The sequence below is a fragment of the Lasioglossum baleicum genome, chromosome 9 (genome assembly GCF_051020765.1).
Source record: "Lasioglossum baleicum chromosome 9, iyLasBale1, whole genome shotgun sequence".
Taxonomy (NCBI): Eukaryota; Metazoa; Arthropoda; class Insecta; order Hymenoptera; family Halictidae; genus Lasioglossum; species Lasioglossum baleicum.
This window is the reverse complement of record NC_134937.1, coordinates 4,368,039-4,388,717: the sequence shown is the minus strand read 5'-3', so window position 1 is coordinate 4,388,717 and position 20,679 is coordinate 4,368,039. Positions and strand designations below refer to the sequence as shown.

The 20,679-nt window shown below is 46.2% G+C and overlaps 1 protein-coding gene across 20 annotated transcripts in view; it reads left to right on the top strand.

The window, feature by feature from the left end:
* Sls (sallimus) overlaps positions 1–20,679 on the top strand; it is a 335,820-nt gene that overhangs the window by 281,201 nt on the left and 33,940 nt on the right. For 17 of the 20 annotated variants that reach the window (XM_076431149.1, XM_076431143.1, XM_076431152.1 and 14 more), the window contains 2 exons: positions 295–9,858; positions 10,377–20,648. In XM_076431149.1, coding sequence (XP_076287264.1) covers positions 295–9,858; positions 10,377–20,648 — 19,836 coding nt within the window. The remainder of the gene's footprint in view (positions 1–294; positions 9,859–10,376; positions 20,649–20,679) is intronic. The other 3 variants (XM_076431136.1, XM_076431148.1, XM_076431146.1) reach the window with 3 other exon arrangements.

Here is a 20,679-nt window from a genome sequence, read left to right as displayed (position 1 = left end):
TTTTCTTTTTTTCCGTTTAATCTTCACATTGGCTCGTTCGGCGTGCACTGTCCGTAGGATTTTGATTGACTCTTGTTTCGTTGAAAGCACGATATTCTTGTCCTTAGCAAGCAGCATCCGCTCGAGAATGGTTCGTCGCATGGAGTCTTTTTCAAAACAGAGAATGGTTTTTTTTTGTCAATTTGTAATAGCAAAGTGCGAACGAGAGAGCGATTGAGAGAGCAAAGAGAGAGAACAGTGATTACCGTACACTCGCGATTGATTGACACGAAAATTCTCACATACTTTCCACAGAATACGAGGACACACGGCAGGCACACACAACACTGCGCAAACGCAAAGATACAATACCAACGGAACAGATCGAAGAGAAAAAGGAAGATAGGGAAGAGGGGGTTCAGGTTGTAGAGATCGAAGAGATCGAAGAAACGGAACGGGAGAAGAAGAAGCGAAAGGATGTGGAGGAAGTCGAGGAAGAGATAGAGACAGTAATCGTAGAGACAGACAGGAAGGGTAGACTGACTCAGAAAGAAAAGAAACACGAGGAGATAGAGAAAGAGATAGAAGTAGAAGAAGAAGAAGAAGAGATAATAGAGAAACGAAGGAAACAATTGAAGCCGAAACGGTCACAAATCGGTCGAGATGAGGTCGAATTGGAGGAGATCGAGGAGTTTGAAGTGAAGGGAGACAACATGGTGTCCTCCATCATGTTGAACGTTCCTAGCCAACGTCATCAAGTGGTGCCTCTAGATCGGACGATCGAACAGGCACCTGGCAAACCAGAGTTAGAGAAAGCAAAGCTAACGATGGACACCATCACACCCCTAACAGAGCAACTGGTCCCCGTTCAAGAGAAAGAGATCGATGACATCAGCCAGATCAAACCTATCGAACGCAAAGCATCCTTATCAATATCACCGGTGGAGCCCTACTCTATCACAGAGACTACAGTACAGGCATCCACCGGTGAGTTTTCAGACACCTTCAAGCCTACATCGTACGAAGCTACGCCAGCGATAGTCCCATCAGAGGGTCTAATCGTCAGCGAGACCCTGGCCAGCGATGCGGGTGTCTCGAGCCTAGCCATCACCAAGCAAGAGCTCAGTAGAACAGCAGACGTCAGCATGACTGTTCAAGAGGCTACGACTGTTTACGAGACGATGGTCAGTCAACAAGAGGTGCCCACGGAGGATTTCGTGACACCGATGACTGCCGAGGCTGAGGACACTATCCTGTCGCAGATAGGTCTGTCCGTGTATGAAGTCCAAGAAGGTATAGTCGAGGACAAATTCGAACCATTGAAGACAGTACCCGCGAAGCCTAGAGTAAACGTTACTGCAGTTGAGCCGCTCATTGTCGAAGAAGTTCGTCCAGAGGACAAGCCAGGAAAGTACTATCCAGAGCTGATAGTCCCCACTGAGATTGCAACACAGACCATCATTTCCCAGCGACAGCGGGTGACTGAAGAGATGCACGCACCTGAGAAAGAAGGTGAATACGTGCCTGGAAGACTGCCTCCTAGCCAAAAAGCTCAGGTTGGCATTTCTTACGGTAACGAGACAGCTATAATCGAACAGAACGTTGTTCAAGAGAGCGAGGGAGTTTATGTGACAGAGAGGAAACTCGACACTTTCGAAGCTGTGGCTAATGTTACTTTGCTGGAAGGAGTCTCGGTGTCTACCGTACAAACGCAAGACAAAGAGACCACTTTGACGATAGAAGAGACGAAGAAGGCCGAGGCTGATCTGAACGTAGTCGAGATACCATCAGCTGTCACAGTAGAGACTATTCCATCTGAGAAAGAGACGGACTATCAGCCAGGTGACAAGCCAGCTACCAAAACAGCTGAGACTTCAATATCTTCGCTCGAAATCGGGTCCATCTCGAGCACTCTTGTCCAGGAGTCGGAAGGAGTGTACCATCCGGAGCAGAAGCCCACTCAAGTGTTGGCTGAGACGTCGATCAGACCGGAAGAACACGTTACGATATCCGAGATCCATACAGCGGATTATCCGTCAGACTTCAAAGACGAGCTGAAGTACATCCAAGAGAGTGGAACTGTTACGGTGGAGTTAACAGAGGCCAAGATGGTTCAAGAGACCCTGGCTCACGACAGGGAGTCCACAATGGAGGAAATGGTGAAACCGGAGGAGAGGGTGGTGGAGACAAGCTACGATGCAATCAGAGGCGTCGAAGTGTACCAGACTACGTCGATCGAGAAGGAAGCTGACCTTAAGATCTTCGAAATGCCAGAGTCCCACCGTGGTAAAACAGTACCCACGCATCCGGTCGTATCGCTGGAAGTCGAGATGACTCAGCCAGAGGACAACTTAGGCGAGATCTCCAAAGACGCTCCATCTTCTGGGGTAGCGAAGATAGTACCTATCAGCTTGCAGGAGACCGTCGTGGATGAAACCGTAGTCGCCGAGGACCTGGCGTCGGTTCAGAAAGACAAAGTCCCAGAGTCCAGGGTTGCGGAGGTCATGATGAACGAGATTGAGAGCCTGCACACGACTATGGTGATCGCGAGCGAAAAAGAGTCAGAGTACACAGAGATATCGGAGGTAAAAGGCGCTTACGCCAGCACAGAGTTCACTACCCAAGTAGCCCCGATGTTTGAAGAAGTGAGAACACATTCGCCAACCGGAGAATACGTACCGGACGAGAAGCCAGCTTCCGGTGTAGCTCAGCCATCTCATGTACCTCTGGAAAGCATTACTGTAGCAATGCAGGAGGTAGCCGAGAAAGAGGATCTGTACCGAACAGATGTCAAACCAGACGGTAAGACAGCAGTAATAGAGCTCACAGAGCCTAGGTCAGGTGCTACGGTACTCGAAGTAATCCCACACGATCGAGAGAACGTGTACAGTCCTGACGCCAAGCCGCAGGACTACAAGGCTCAGCCATTGATATCTGGCCACTCTGTGGCGCTGAAATCGGAGACCTTGGTAGCCCAAAGCACCGCTGACATTAGCACAGAACAACCGAAACCAGGAATGGCTATACTCCAACGCGACACCATGGAGGAGCTAATCGTGACGGAGACCAACATCGCTGAGACAGAGAAGGTCAGAGAAGAAGATGTTCGCCCAGTGACACAGAGCGCTGATGTGGAGATTTGCTCGAAGACAGAAAAGCTCACGGTGACAGAAGTGATGACGGTCCTGAGCGAGGAGAAACTGCAAATCGAGGACTTGCCAAAGGAGAGGAAAGTCACAATGGGAATCACAAGCGGTCACGAAGTAGCTGAAATGCAGGAGACGGTAATCGCGAACAACATTGACGTCCTGAAAGAGGAGAAAGCGAAGGAGGAGCACGCGAGTCAACAGCAGAGTGGATTGGAGGTGGTCGAACAGATTGAAGTGTCTGTATCCGAGAAAGAATCTTCGCTACAGGAGGACGTCAAGCCTGAGGCAAAGAATGTGGAAGTAGTTTTCCAAGAAGAAGAGGGTATCGTCGTTGGGATTACCTACCCTGAAGACAAAGAGGGCATATTCACTGGAAAAGAGAAGCCTAAAGGCGTGGAAGCGACTGTAGACATTGTTACTCAAGGAGTTGCGTCTACGTTCGAGGTGATGAGCGATACTGGCCTAAGCGAATTTCTTGGTGAATCGATGCTGGAGACAAAACCTAAGACCACGATACTGCCGATCGAGGCTGCGATTTCTGAAGAAGTTCAAACCAGAGAAACCGAAGCACCGTTTACCGAGATCAAACCATCTGACAGGACAGCGAATCTAGAGTTTGTCACCGGTGAAGGCTTGATCGTCTCCGCTGTGACAACCGAGGACAAAGAGAGCTCTCTGCCCGAAGCTGAGAAGCCTGAGATCAAGTCCGCTACTTTGGATATTCCGACTCATATCGTGGCTGAAGTCAGTGAGACAACTACTACTGACAACGTCGACGAGTTCAAGCGCCAGGAGACGACCACTGCGACAGCTACCACCGATCATGTCACCTTCCACAGTATGATCACAATGGAGACCGCTACTGGTGACCTGGAGAAGCCGATGGAGGACTTTGTGCAACCTGATAAGAAGATGGTCGACGTGTCCTTCGAGGAAGGCATAGGAATCACGGTCATCGAGACGATCGCGTCGGATAAGGAGAAGGAGTACTTTAAGAAGCTGGAGCTTCAAGGCGAGCAGGCCACTCCCACTTTTGATGCGCACAAAGTCGCTCAGCTAATGGAGATCACCCCAGCCGTGACTTCCGGAGACCTAACTGTACCAACACCAGTCGCGTTCGCTGCTACAGAAGAGAGGCTACCATTCGAGAGTATCGTGCAGACCGAGACCATTGTGTCGGAGACTGAGAAAGAGTTCACAGACAAAGCAGTGGTATCCAATAAGGCTGAAGTATCCATCAACGAGATTATCAGCGCTACAACGACTACTGAAATCACAGCAGATAAGGAAGATGTCCTTCGTATTCCTGAGAAACCGTCAGAGAAACAGGCGAACATTCAGTTTGCTGGCCATGTGATCGCAGAGAAGACTGAGATCACGGTCGACACTAGTGCTGGAAAGTTAGAAGATCTGAAGCCTGTCTCTGCTTCAGCTGTACCATCGAACATCCCATTGGAAGCGGTGATCAGCTCGGAAACACAGCCCACAGAGGCTGAAGGTGTCCTAGACAAAGATAAAGCACCAGCGCAGGCTCTGGCAGACCTGTCTGTAGTCGAAGATCAAGGAATACAGGTGTCTACAGTAGTTGTGGAAGACAAAGAAGAAGAATACAAGGCCAAGGATCTGCCAGAGATGAAGACTGCTGATAAAAGCTTAGTCGGTGGGCACATAGTAGCACAAACAACGATGCAGGTGGTCGATTTCAGCACTGGCGACTTCGTTGAAGAGAAACCGTCCGAAGCTACGGCTCTGCAGGAGCATATTCCATTCAATCCGTTGATTGAGTCACAGCCTGTTGTGCAGGAAAGCGAAGACAAATTCGTTCCAGGTTTGATGCCGGAGAATAAGAGAGCTGTCGTCGACCTTGAAGAGGGTAGGAATATCGTGACAGTATCCCAAGTAACACCAGCCGACAAGGAATCGTTGTACGTTTCCGAAGAAGCACCGTCGAAACACGCAGCAACCGTTGGATTGGATACTACTCGTGCAATCGCTGAAACAACGGCAGTCTCTGTTGAAGACTCTGTTGCGGAAGTTACTATGGAGAAACCCGATGCGAAGAAAGCACAGTTGTCGCAAGAGACGTACCAAAGCGTTCTGGTCACCCAGGACATCGTTCAAGACCAGGAGAATACGTTCGAAGGTAAATTCAAGCCAGTGGTACAAAAGGTGGAAATCTCTATCGAGGAAGGTAAGCGCGTGACCACGGTCACGGAGATCAGTGCAGCCGATCGAGAAGAAGTCCTGAAGACCATCCAGGAGGAGAAAGCACGATCGGCTGTGCCAGTCATCGTCTCAGGCCACGAAGTCGCTGAGAGGTCCGAAATCATTCCTCAGCAGAGCACAGGAGAGGTGGATATCATCAAACCAACCACCGCGACGGCGCAGATAGGCCAGAAGCCTTTCGAGACGGTCGAGACGACGGAGCAAGTGCTTGCTGAGAAGGAAGTGGACAAAGTCGAGGAGTTGACGTTGCAGAAGACCAGTGCTAGGGTGACGGTTGACGAGAGCCGCTTCATCGCCATCACGGAAGCCACCACGACGCAAGACGTCGAGGCTAATCTCTCAGAGATGAAGAAGCCTCGAGAAGAAGTAGCAAAACCAGCGATGGAGGGCAAAGAGGTTGCCGAACAGATGGAGGTTAACCTTAGAGAAGGACTGGGAGAGGTGCCTCAACTGGCAAAACCAGCCGCTGCAGAGGCACATCCAACACAGACGACGTTAGAAAGTGTTGATATCAGCGAGACGGTTCCTCAAGAACACGGTACCATATTTGAGGGGAAGATGAAGCTCGACGAACGCAGCGCTACCGTTACTTTTGTCGAAGGCAAGAGTATCACGGTTGCTCATGTCATCACGCAGGATAAAGAGGACACCATGACGATCACGAAGCACGAGGAGAACAAGGCGGAGGTGACGCTCACGAAAGTTGGCATGGACATCGCCCAGACGGCTCAGGTGTTCGTCGAACAGAGTACAGGTTCGGTTCAACCGCTGGAGAAGCACGAAGTCAAGGCTCAGCCCACGCAGGACACTCTGCAACCGATCATCGTTGAAGAGACTCCCAGCGCGGAGAGCGAGGGAACATTTGATAAATATCCCAAGGCTATTACCTCCACCGCGGTACCAACTTTCGAAGAGGGTCACGGCGTTTCTGTGACCGAAGTGACATCTGCTGAAGTCGAGTCGGTGTTGAAAGAGAAAAAAATGGACGCTTCTCAGACAGCTACCAGTACGATCATCGCTGAACGTAGTATCATCGAGACAACGACGGTTGAATCTCAAGTGAATGTTCCCGATAAGACCCAAGAATTGACTGTGACACCGCAAGTGGCTGTACCAGGGCAAGATACCTTCGAGAGTCTCATCATCAATGAAAATATTGTCGAGGAAAGCGAACAAAGCTTCGAGGGCGTGTTCAAGCCCCAGACTCAGAAAGCGGACGTCGATATCGAGAAGGCTAAGTCTTTGCAAGTTTCCGAGACCATCACAGAAGACAAGGAGACCGTTTTCGACGTCGCTCCGAAACGCGAAGGTGTCAAAGCTACTCAGGACATCAGCCTACACGAGACGGTGGTAGGGTCCATGATAGAAAGTATTCAGTCCACCCAAGAGATTCATGAAGAGAAACAGACATCCACTCAAGCGACCATGACTCAAACGGTCATCGAGACCGCGGTGAAGACTGAAACTACGGTTGGTGAACGGGAAGAGACATTCGAAGGGAAGTTCAAGCCTGAAGAACAAAAAGGCAAGCCTCAGTTCGAGGGGCTTAGCACGGTTACCGTCACCGAGGTAGTCTCCAACGAGGTCGAAGACGTTCTGCCAACAGATGTAGCTCCGAAAATGCAGCAAGCACAGCCTAGCCTGACTGGCAGAGAGGCTCCCGAAGTACTACAGGTGATTACTGCCGCTACGACTGAGACTCTGGAGAAGATGACGCAACTCAAGGAGCAGCAAGGTACCGTGGAAGTGGAGGAACTGTCGTCCGTAGCAGTCAGCGAGGTGATTTCGAACGAAGCCGAAGATATACTCACTCTGACGGCCACGCCTAAAGATCAAAAAGCGGACTTCAACATACTCGGCAGAGAGGCTGCCGAGACCACTCAAATCACCGCTATAGCTGAAACAGAAGATCTTACGCTGAAGCGACCAGAGGAACAGAAAGGAAAGCCAATGCTAGATGAACTGACACCATTGACAGTATCCCACGTTGTGTCTGGTGAACTGGAGGAAGCTATGCCGGTTCCCGAAGTCCCCAAAGAGAAGACAGCTCAACCCAGTCTACTTGGCAGAGACGTTGCCGAAACAATGCAGGTATTGACAGTAGCCAGCGCAGAAGAGCTTGTGGCGCCACTAGCCCCAGAAGAGCAGAAGGGCAAGCCTCAGGTCGAAGAGTTGGCACCTTTGACTGTCTCGCAAGTAGTTTCTCACGAAGCTGAAGACAGTTTAGCTACTCCTGAGGTGCCTGTCGAAAGAGCAGCTCAACCAAGTCTGATCGGCAGGGACGTGGCCCAGACGATGGAGGTGTTAACCATGAGCAATGTAGACATTCTGTCCGAGATAAAGAAACCTGGAGAACAGAGGGGAGTTCCTGGTTTGGAGGAGTATGTCTCTTTGTCAGTGTCGCAGACAGTGTCCACTGAAATGGAGGACGTGTTGCCAAGTCCGGAAGTACCTACAGAAAAAATGGCGCAGCCTAGTCTGATTGGTCGTGATGTGGCAGAGACAATGCAGGTGTTGACTATGATCAGCGCGCAGGAGCTAGCAACATCGAAAGCTCCTGAAGAACAGAAAGGAAAACCGAATGTCGAGGAACTAACATCGTTAACGATCTCCCAGACAGTGTCACATGAAACTGAAGAGGTTCTAGAGAGCAAAGTAACACCAAGCACAGTGACAGCTAAGTCAACGTTCACTGGCAGAGAAGTGGCTGAGACAAGCCAGGTTCTCACAGTAACAAACGTAGAAGAGCTGGAGAAACCTGTCCTACCTGAAGAACAGATAGGAAAACCAAGGCTGGACGAGCTAACATCGCTTACAGTTTCACAAGTTGTCTCCAGTGAGCTTGAAGACACTTTACCATCACCTGAGAAACCCAGCGAGAAGATAGCTCAGCCTCAGATGACTGGTAGAGAGGTAGCCGAGAAGACTGAGGTTCTCACAGTCACGAATGTTGAAGAACTGGAGAAATTGGAGAAACCAGAGGGCCAAAAGGGCAAGCCCGATATAGAGGAGATGAGCTTCATCACCGTTTCCGAAGTAGTTTCCACAGAAACAGAGGAAGAAATGCCGCACCCGGAGGCTCCTAAGGAGCGCAAAGCTCTTACAACATTGGACAGCATAGAAGTAGCAGAAACGTCAGAAGTCCTAACGATGGCTAGCGCGGAAGAACTTCTCAAGCCCAAAGCTCCTGAAGAGCAGAAAGGAAAACCGAATGTCGAGGAACTAACATCGCTAACAATCTCCCAGACAGTATCACATGAAACTGAAGAGGTTCTAGAGAGCAAAGTAACACCAAGCACAGTGACAGCTAAGTCAACGTTCACTGGCAGAGAAGTGGCCGAGACAAGCCAGGTTCTCACAGTAACAAACGTAGAAGAGCTGGAGAAACCTGTCCTACCTGAAGAACAGATAGGAAAACCAAGGCTGGACGAGCTAACATCACTTACAGTTTCACAAGTTGTGTCCAGTGAGCTTGAAGACACTTTACCATCGCCTGAGAAGCCCAGCGAGAAGATCGCTCAGCCTCAGATGTTTGGCAGAGAGGTAGCCGAGAAGACTGAGGTTCTCACAGTCACGAATGTTGAAGAACTGGAGAAATTGGAGAAACCAGAGGGCCAGAAAGGCAAGCCCGATATAGAGGAGATGAGCTTCATCACCGTTTCCGAAGTAGTTTCCACAGAGACAGAGGAAGAAATGCCACACCCCGAGGCTCCTAAGGAGCAAAAAGCTCTTACAAAATTGGACAGTATAGAAGTAGCAGAAACGTCAGAAGTCCTGACGATGGCTAGTGCGGAAGAACTTCCGAAGCCCAAAGCTCCTGAAGAGCAGAAAGGCAAACCGAAATTGGAAGAACTGCTCTCACTTTCAGTCTCAGAAGTCTCCTTCGGCGAAGCAGAGACTGGTCTGCCAACACCGGACGAGCCAACAGCTCAGACTGCCCAACCGAGTCTCCTGGGTATCCAGGTGGCTCAGAAATCGCAGGTGATACCGTCATCTGCTACGGAAGAACTGGGCGAATCCGAGAAACCAGAAACTAAGAAAATAGTACCTGAACAGATTCCGTTTGAAAGTATTGAACAAACGCAAGCGATAACGCAGGAAAGTGAAGGGATGCTTGTCGTGGAGAAGGCGACAAAGACAGCGACAGCCGAAGTCTCCTTCCGCGTGTCCGAAAGCCTTGAGGTCACTCAAGTGACGGCAACGGAACAGGAAGCCAAAGAGGTGATCAAGGGCGTGGCGAAAGAAGCCTCTGCTCAGCCTGATGTTATCAAACGGGAGGTTGCTCTGAAAACTGAGGTTCAACCTGAGGACGCTGCGTCCGAGTTCAAAGTGACCAAGCCGGAAAGTAAGACGGCTAAGGGTGTGACCGACATTCAGCAAGGTGTAATTGTCACTGAGCACCTGACAACCGATGAGCTGGAGTCAGATCTACCCGAGTCTGTAATTCCTTTCGCGAAGTTAGTGAACGTTTCGATCGTAGCCGAACATCTGGAACAAGTTGTGGGTGAGTACTCTTGCTATCAAGGTATGCGATTGCCGCGGACGAGACGGACGGTGACGCTGACGGCAACGGTTAGGAAACCAGACCCGAGGACAAGGTGACGGTAGTGATCGAGGTCGGAAAACCTGATGTGAGAGAGTCAAAATGATCTTCGCGCGGCAAGCGTAGATTGATCCATGATCGCGTTGGATGTAAGATCGTGGAATTGTAGGGTAGGTTTGAAGGTAAACGGTTGCGAAGGTAGGTATGTCAAACACAGGTGTCAAACACGATCGCAAACTACATCACAGGATCATACACACAGGACACACCAACAGAACATGCATTACATACAATACCCGAAACTGTTTATTTATTGATTGATGAAGGAATTTTCCTAGAGAAAAGGTACACGTTAAGATGATCAAGCGTGATCAGTCCCAGTTAAATCGAGAAGTCAAACCAAGTAAAACGAAAGCAATATACGGACATTAAGCACGACACTTGTTAATCATGTCACACTTGTTCTGTATACATTTCAGAAACCACAGAAGTACCAGCGCAACAACATCACATCACAATCACACAACACACAACAAAACACGATACGCCACAGCAACAGACGATTGAATCTGATACAGAGGTGACCGAAGAGTACACGACCAAATTCAGGCGCGGGAGTAGGGATGATGAAACCGCGGCTATTAAAACAAAGAAAACGATTATCAGAAAGAAAAAGACGGGCAAAGTGACGGACGAAGACAATGTCGTTGTCATTGAAGAAGAAGTGGAAGATGTTAAGCCGCAATTACCAGAGATACCGAAGAAACAATTTATGCCGATAGAGGAAGTTACGACGTCTATAGACGTTGAAGAGATTGTGCCTACAATTATCGAAGAGGTCGAAGAAGTGGCACCAAAGATAGAGGAAGAAGAAGTTCAGCTAAAAGAATTACGGGTCGAGGATGATACTAAGAAAGTGACAAAGAAGAAGATCATTCGAAAACGGGCAAAAGCACAAGTGACTCCAGAAACAACTGAGGAAGAGATGGAAGAAATTTCGAAAATAGAACGAGAAGAGTATAAAGAAGAAGAAATTTCGGACGAAATTACTAAACCAATTTCACCAATTGAGTATGTAACGCCTACTGTGGAACAAGTAGAAGAACAAGTAACCGTTACTGAAGAAGTAACCAAAGAAGGCAAACCAAAGAAAGTTACGACGAAGAAAGTCATCACACGTAAAGGAAAGAAGCAACAGGTTACGGAAGAAGTTACGGTGGAGGAGCAAGGAAAAGAACCAATAACGAGTGTTACACAAGGACCAGTCGAAGAAGTAGTTGAGGACACCATCAAACCATTGCCTAAACCCGAATATGCTAAACCATTAGAAGTCGAAGAAGTTCGCGAACAGGTAACTGTTACTGAAGAGGTGACTAGAGAAGGAAAACCAAAGAAGGTGACGAAAAAGAAGATAATAAAACGTAAAGGTAAAGAACAACAAGTTACTGAAGAAGTCACAGTTGAAGAGAAGGGTAAACGTCCAGTGACAACTGTAACCGAAGGACCAGTTGAAGAAGTGGTTGAGGAATTCATCAAGCTCTTGCCGAAGCCAGAATACGCTAAACCATCCGAGGTTGAAGAAGTTCGGGAACAGGTAACTATTACTGAAGAGGTGACTAGAGAAGGAAAACCCAAGAAGATCACGAAGAAGAAGATCATTAAACGAAAAGGCAAACAACAACAAGTTACTGAAGAAGTAACAGTTGAAGAGAAAGGCAAAGCTCCTATCACAACTGTAACTGAAGGTCCAATTGAAGAAGTAGTTGAAGAGTTCATAAAACCTTTACCAGCTCCAGAATATGTAACACCATCTGAAGTTGAGGAAGTTCGCGAACAGGTAACAGTCACTGAAGAGGTGACAAGAGAAGGTAAACCGAAGAAGGTGACGAAGAAAAAGATAATAAAACGGAAAGGCAAAGAACAACAAGTTACTGAAGAAGTGACAGTTGAAGAGAAAGGCAAAGCTCCTGTCACAACTGTAACTGAAGGTCCTATTGAAGAAGTGGTTGAGGAATTCATCAAGCTCTTGCCTAAGCCAAAATACGCTAAACCATCCGAGGTTGAAGAAGTTCGGGAACAGGTAACTATTACTGAAGAGGTGACAAGAGAAGGTAAACCGAAGAAGATCACGAAGAAAAAGATCATTAAACGAAAAGGTAAAGAACAACAGGTAACTGAAGAAGTCACAGTTGAAGAGAAAGGCAAAGCTCCAGTGACAACTGTAACTGAAGGGCCAGTAGAAGAAGTAGTTGAGGAGTTCATACAACCATTACCAGCCCCAGAATATGTAACACCATCTGAAGTTGAGGATGTTCGCGAACACGTAACAGTCACTGAAGAGGTGACAAGAGAAGGTAAACCGAAGAAGGTGACGAAGAAAAAGATAATAAAACGTAAAGGCAAAGAACAACAAATTACTGAAGAAGTCACAGTTGAAGAGAAAGACAAAGCTCCTGTCACAACTGTAACTGAAGGTCCAATTGAAGAAGTGGTTGAGGAATTCATCAAGCTCTTGCCTAAACCAAAATACGCTAAACCATCCGAGGTTGAAGAAGTTCGGGAACAGGTAACTATTACTGAAGAGGTGACAAGAGAAGGTAAACCGAAGAAGATCACGAAGAAAAAGATCATTAAACGAAAAGGTAAAGAACAACAGGTGACTGAAGAAGTCACAGTTGAAGAGAAAGGCAAAGCTCCAGTGACAACTGTAACTGAAGGGCCAGTAGAAGAAGTAGTTGAGGAGCTCATAAAAGCTTTACCAGCCCCAGAATATGTAACACCATCTGAAGTTGAGGAAGTTCGCGAACAGGTAACAGTCACTGAAGAGGTGACAAGAGAAGGTAAACCGAAGAAGATCACGAAGAAGAAGATCATAAAACGAAAAGGCAAAGAACAACAAGTTACTGAAGAAGTAACAGTTGAAGAGAAAGGCAAAGCTCCAGTGACAACTGTAACTGAAGGGCCAGTAGAAGAAGTAGTTGAGGAGTTCATAAAACCATTACCAGCCCCAGGATATGTAACACCATCTGAAGTTGAGGAAGTTCGCGAACAAGTAACAGTCACTGAAGAGGTGACAAGAGAAGGTAAACCGAAGAAGGTGACGAAGAAAAAGATAATAAAGCGTAAAGGCAAAGAACAACAAATTACTGAAGAAGTCACAGTTGAAGAGAAAGGCAAAGCTCCTGTCACAACTGTAACAGAAGGTCCAATTGAAGAAGTGGTTGAGGAATTCATCAAGCTCTTGCCTAAGCCAAAATACGCTAAACCATCCGAGGTTGAAGAAGTTCGGGAACAGGTAACTATTACTGAAGAGGTGACAAGAGAAGGTAAACCGAAGAAGATTACGAAGAAAAAGATCATTAAACGAAAAGGTAAAGAACAACAGGTGACTGAAGAAGTAACAGTTGAAGAGAAGGGCAAAGCTCCAGTGACAACTGTAACTGAAGGGCCAGTAGAAGAAGTAGTTGAGGAGCTCATAAAAGCTTTACCAGCCCCAGAATATGTAACACCATCTGAAGTTGAGGAAGTTCGCGAACAGGTAACAGTCACTGAAGAGGTGACAAGAGAAGGTAAACCGAAGAAGATCACGAAGAAGAAGATCATAAAACGAAAAGGCAAAGAACAACAAGTAACTGAAGAAGTCACAATAGAAGAAAAGGGAAAACATCCAGTTACCACCGTTACTGAAGGGCCTGTGGAGGAAATTGTGGAGGAGATAATTACACCATTACCGATCCGAGAAATCGTGAAACCATCAGAGGTAGAGGAAGTCCGTGAACAAGTGACAGTTACAGAAGAGACAACTCGGGAAGGCAAGTCTAAAAGGATCACGAGAAAGAAGGTCATTAAACGTAAAGGTAAAGAACAACAAGTTACTGAAGAGGTCACGGTTGAAGAGAAGGGTAAGCGTCCAGTTACCACAGTTACTGAAGGGCCTGTGGAGGAGGTTGTGGAGGAGACGATTACACCACTACCAATCTCAGAATTCGTGAAACCATCAGAGGTGGAGGAAGTTCGTGAACAAGTAACCGTTACTGAAGAAATAACTAAAGAAGGCAAACCAAAGAAAGTGACAAAGAAGAAGATCATTAAACGTAAAGGAAAAGAACAACAAGTTACTGAAGAAGTTACTGTTGAAGAGAAGGGTAAGCGTCCAGTTACCACCGTTACTGAAGGACCTGTGGAGGAGATTGTAGAGGAGATAATTACGCCATTACCGATCTCAGAATTTGTGAAACCATCAGAGGTGGAGGAAGTTCGTGAACAAGTGACGGTTACCGAAGAAACAACTAAAGAAGGCAAGCCGAAAAGGATCACGAGAAAGAAGGTCATTAAACGTAAAGGTAAAGAACAACAAGTTACTGAAGAGGTCACGGTTGAAGAGAAGGGTAAGCGTCCAGTTACCACCGTTACTGAAGGACCTGTGGAGGAGATTGTAGAGGAGATAATTACGCCATTACCGATCTCAGAATTCGTGAAACCATCAGAGGTGGAGGAAGTTCGTGAACAAGTGACGGTTACCGAAGAAATAACTAAAGAAGGCAAACCAAAGAAGGTGACGAAAAAGAAAATTATTAAACGTAAAGGTAGAGAACAACAAGTTACTGAAGAAGTTACAGTTGAAGAGAAGGGTAAACGTCCAGTTACCACAGTTACTGAAGGGCCTGTTGAGGAGGTTGTGGAGGAGACAACTACACCACTACCAATCTCAGAATTCGTGAAACCATCAGAGGTGGAGGAAGTTCGTGAACAAGTGACGGTGACCGAAGAAACAACTAAAGAAGGCAAGCCGAAAAGGATCACGAGAAAGAAGGTCATTAAACGTAAAGGTAAAGAACAACAAGTTACTGAAGAGGTCACGGTTGAAGAGAAGGGTAAGCGTCCAGTTACCACCGTTACTGAAGGACCTGTGGAGGAGATTGTAGAGGAGATAATTACGCCACTACCGATCTCAGAATTCGTGAAACCATCAGAGGTGGAGGAAGTTCGTGAACAAGTGACGGTTACCGAAGAAATAACTAAAGAAGGCAAACCAAAGAAGGTGACGAAAAAGAAAATTATTAAACGTAAAGGTAGAGAACAACAAGTTACTGAAGAAGTTACAGTTGAAGAGCAGGGTAAACGTCCAGTTACCACAGTTACTGAAGGGCCTGTGGAGGAGGTTGTGGAGGAGACAACTACACCACTACCAATCTCAGAATTCGTGAAACCATCAGAGGTGGAGGAAGTTCGTGAACAAGTGACGGTGACCGAAGAAACAACTAAAGAAGGCAAGCCGAAAAGAATCACGAGAAAGAAGGTCATTAAACGTAAAGGTAAAGAACAACAAGTTACTGAAGAGGTCACGGTTGAAAGGAAGGGTAAGCGTCCAGTTACCACCGTTACTGAAGGACCTGTGGAGGAGATTGTAGAGGAGATAATTACGCCACTACCGATCTCAGAATTCGTGAAACCATCGGAGGTGGAGGAAGTTCGTGAGCAAGTAACGGTTACCGAAGAAATAACCCAGGAAGGCAAACCAAAGAAGGTGACAAAGAAGAAGATCATTAAACGTAAAGGGAAAGAACAACAAGTTACTGAAGAAGTCACAGTTGAAGAAAAGGGTAAGCGTCCTGTTACCACCGTCACTGAAGGACCTGTGGAGGAGATTTTAGAGGAGATAATTACGTCACTACCGATCTCAGAATACGTGAAACCATCAGAGGTGGAGGAAGTTCGTGAGCAAGTAACGGTTACCGAAGAAATAACCCAGGAAGGCAAACCAAAGAAGGTGACAAAGAAGAAGATCATTAAACGTAAAGGGAAAGAACAACAAGTTACTGAAGAAGTCACAGTTGAAGAAAAGGGTAAGCGTCCTGTTACCACCGTCACTGAAGGACCTGTGGAGGAGATTTTAGAGGAGATAATTACGCCACTACCCATCTCAGAATACGTGAAACCATCAGAGGTGGAGGAAGTTCGTGAGCAAGTAACGGTTACTGAAGAAATAACTCAGGAAGGCAAACCAAAGAAGGTAACAAAGAAGAAGATCATTAAACGTAAAGGAAAAGAACAACAAATTACTGAAGAAGTCACAGTTGAAGAGAAGGGTAAGCGTCCTGTTACCACCGTCACTGAAGGACCTGTGGAAGAGATTGTAGAGGAGATAATTACGCCACTACCCATCTCAGAATACGTGAAACCATCAGAGGTGGAGGAAGTTCGTGAGCAAGTAACGGTTACCGAAGAAATAACTAAAGAAGGCAAACCAAAGAAGGTGACAAAGAAGAAGATCATTAAACGTAAAGGGAAAGAACAACAAGTTACTGAAGAAGTCACAGTTGAAGAAAAGGGTAAGCGTCCTGTTACCACCGTCACTGAAGGACCTGTGGAAGAGATTGTAGAGGAGATAATTACGCCACTACCGATATCAGAATTCGTGAAACCATCAGAGGTGGAGGAAGTTCGTGAGCAAGTAACGGTTACCGAAGAAATAACTCAGGAAGGCAAACCAAAGAAGGTAACAAAGAAGAAGATCATTAAACGTAAAGGAAAAGAACAACAAGTTACTGAAGAAGTCACAGTTGAAGAGAAGGGTAAACGTCCTGTTACCACCGTCACTGAAGGACCTGTGGAAGAGATTGTAGAGGAGATAATTACGCCATTACCCATCTCGGAATACGTGAAACCATCAGAGGTGGAGGAAGTTCGTGAGCAAGTAACGGTTACCGAAGAAATAACTCAGGAAGGCAAACCAAAGAGGGTGACAAAGAAGAAGATCATTAAACGTAAAGGGAAAGAACAACAAGTTACTGAAGAAGTCACAGTTGAAGAAAAGGGTAAGCGTCCTGTTACCACCGTCACTGAAGGACCTGTGGAAGAGATTGTAGAGGAGATAATTACGCCACTACCGATCTCAGAATTCGTGAAACCATCAGAGGTGGAGGAAGTTCGTGAGCAAGTAACGGTTACTGAAGAAATAACTCAGGAAGGCAAACCAAAGAAGGTAACAAAGAAGAAGATCATTAAACGTAAAGGAAAAGAACAACAAGTTACTGAAGAAGTCACAGTTGAAGAGAACGGTAAACGTCCTGTAACCACCGTCACTGAAGGACCTGTGGAAGAGATTGTAGAGGAGATAATTACGCCACTACCCATCTCAGAATACATGAAACCATCAGAGGTGGAGGAAGTTCGTGAGCAAGTAACGGTTACCGAAGAAATAACTAAAGAAGGCAAACCAAAGAAGGTGACAAAGAAGAAGATCATTAAACGTAAAGGGAAAGAACAACAAGTTACTGAAGAAGTCACAGTTGAAGAAAAGGGTAAGCGTCCTGTTACCACCGTCACTGAAGGACCTGTGGAAGAGATTGTAGAGGAGATAATTACGCCACTACCGATATCAGAATTCGTGAAACCATCAGAGGTGGAAGAAGTTCGTGAGCAAGTAACGGTTACCGAAGAAATAACTCAGGAAGGCAAACCAAAGAGGGTGACAAAGAAGAAGATCATTAAACGTAAAGGGAAAGAACAACAAGTTACTGAAGAAGTCACAGTTGAAGAAAAGGGTAAGCGTCCTGTCACCACCGTCACTGAAGGACCTGTGGAAGAGATTGTAGAGGAGATAATTACGCCACTACCCATCTCAGAATACGTGAAACCATCAGAGGTGGAGGAAGTTCGTGAGCAAGTAACCGTTACCGAAGAAATGACTAAAGAAGGCAAACCAAAGAAGGTGACAAAGAAGAAGATCATTAAACGTAAAGGAAAAGAACAACAAGTTACTGAAGAAGTCACAGTTGAAGAGAAGGGTAAACGTCCTCTTACCACCGTCACTGAAGGACCTGTGGAAGAGATTGTAGAGGAGATAATTACGCCACTACCGATCTCAGAATTCGTGAAACCATCAGAAGTAGAGGAAGTTCGGGAGCAAGTAACGGTTACCGAAGAAATAACTCAGGAAGGCAAACCAAAGAAGGTGATAAAGAAGAAGATTATTAAACGTAAAGGGAAAGAACAACAAGTTACTGAAGAAGTCACAGTTGAAGAGAAGGGTAAACGTCCTGTTACCACCGTCACTGAAGGACCTGTGGAAGAGATTGTAGAGGAGATAATTACGCCACTACCCATCTCAGAATACGTGAAACCATCAGAGGTGGAGGAAGTTCGTGAGCAAGTAACGGTTACCGAAGAAATAACTCAGGAAGGCAAACCAAAGAGGGTGACAAAGAAGAAGATCATTAAACGTAAAGGGAAAGAACAACAAGTTACTGAAGAAGTCACAGTTGAAGAAAAGGGTAAGCGTCCTGTTACCACCGTCACTGAAGGACCTGTGGAAGAGATTGTAGAGGAGATAATTACGCCACTACCGATCTCAGAATTCGTGAAACCATCAGAGGTGGAGGAAGTTCGCGAGCAAGTAACTGTGTCGGAAGAGATAACCAAAGAAGGTAAGCCGAAGATAATCACAAGAAAGAAAGTTGTCAAACGCAAAGGGAAGGAGCAACAGGTTACTGAAGTTGTCACTGTCGAAGAACAAGGTAAAGCTCCGGAAACTACCGTAACTGAAGGTCCTGTTGAAGAAGTGATTGAAGAAATCGTGAAACCTCTTGTAGCTCCTGAACAGGTTGAACCAGTTGATGTGGAAGAGATACCTGAAGAAGGAATTGTTCCTGAAGGAATCACAAAGAAGGATAGACCTAAGAAAGTCGTCAAGAAGAAGGTAATTAAGGGTGTCCAAGAGGTCGTGACCGATGTTGTCACAGTAGTTGAAGAAACTGCCGAAGCTCCTGTCGACGAAGTGAAGAAACCTTTCAAACTACAACGTCTAAAAGTAACTAAAGTAGAAACCACAAAACTCGAAGCACAGGAGGTATCTTTAAATAAGCCTCAATTCGCGCAAATCACATTACGTAAGACCCCGAAACCTAAGAAACCGGAAGCAAAGAAGGAAAAACTGCCCCGCGTTTTGCTGAAAAGTCGAATTGTCGCCATCGAATTTCCTCCCAAACCTAGACACTTGAGGGTGACAGAACTCGAACCAAACGAAATTCAAAATGGCATCATCTCTCGCAACGTCGAGGAAGCAGAGACCTTACCAAAACCGAAGAAGAAGAAAGTGAAACAATTGAAGAAGGAGATCGCTAAATTAGAACAGCTAGATAAGGAGTTTGAAGAGCTGAAGAAGGAGTTACCCTTGGAAAAACTCGAAGAACCTCTCCCGGCGGAAAAACCAGAGAAAAAGGTGAAGAAGAAGAAGAAGCCCGAAGTAGAAATGAAAGAGGAGTTGAAGCCTCAATTAAGGAAGCTCAGCATCAAAGAACAGAAGCCAATCAAACCTAAAATCGAGGAACCTGCAACTCCTTTGTTCGCTCAAATAAAATTGAAGAAACCTAAGGCAACACCTAAGAAAGTCGAGAAGGGCGAAGGGAAATTCCCAAAGATACTATTACGCAGTCGAATAACCCCACAAGAATGGCCGCCATCTATTCAATATCCAACCATAACCGAATTAGAACCTAACTACGTACAAAGTGGAATACTATCTCGTACAATGGAAGAGGCGTTGAAGATCAAGAAGATAAAGCAGAAGAAAGTGAAGCTTTCTAAAAAGGAACTGACAGAGTTAGAGAAACTAGACCTAGAGTTCGAGGAGTTGAAGAAAGTTCCTTTAGAGGAAGTTGAAGAACTAGCTCCGTACGAACGTAAACCGAAGCCGATGGAAGTCGAAGAAGAAAAACCGAAGAAGTTAGTAATCGGCAAAGGAAAGCCTCGACCCGAAGAAGCAGAAGAACAAGAAACCATAAAACTGAAGAAAATACCAGAAAAGGTAGCAGAAGTTCCAGAGGAGCTGGTTCCTGTTCCAAAGAAGAAGGATGAAGCAGACAAACCTGAGAAGAAGAAAGAAGAAGCCGAATACCCAGAGTTGAAGCCGTTCAAACCTTACGATATAGACAGGGACGAAGTCGACCTTGAAGAAAGGGAGAAACCAGAGTATCCAGAGCCAGAGAAACCGAAGGCTAAGAAAACTCCTACGAAAAAGCCAAAGAAAGAAGTCAAGGTGCCGGAACAGGAAACGGAAGCTGTACCTATAGTGCCTGGCGTTCCGAAACCTAAAGAGCCTGAAGAAGAAGAAGAAATTAAACGCAGAATCCCTGAACGACCAGCTCCAGCAGAGGAACCTGAAGAAATCAAACTGAAACCGTGGAAGAAACCGGACGAACCGAAAGAAGAAGAAAAGAAGCCAGAAGATTACATAAAGTTCGTTCCCAAGGACGACGACATTGTCGAGACTGTTGAAGTGGTCACAACTGTGGAGATCGAAGAGACTCCTGAGAAAAAGAAGAGACAAATTAAAAAGAAGAAGACCACTACGAAACGTGGAGATGAAAAACCGAAAGTTGTCGAAGAGACGACGATAGAAGAGGAAGACGTTGAACCTATCGTTACTGTCACAGAATTCGAGGTAGAGAAACTCGAAGAGAAACCCGCCGAGATAATCGAAAAGCCCGCGCCTGTTGAAGAGATCAAGGAAGAAATCGTGACGAGCGAGATCGTCGAAGAAGGAATAAAGAAAACGGTCCGCAAAAAGCGCGTAACGAAGAAACACGAAGGTAAAGAGAAGGTCACCGAAGAGGTGACCGTCGAAGAGGAAGGTAAAGCACCATTAACAGCAACAGTAGAACTCCCCGAAGACACTACACCAGAAATACACGAAAAACCCAAACACAAAAGACCGATTAAACCTAAAGCCGATGAGAAAGTGCCTGAAGGTAAGCGCATTTCTTACGTATTACTATCACC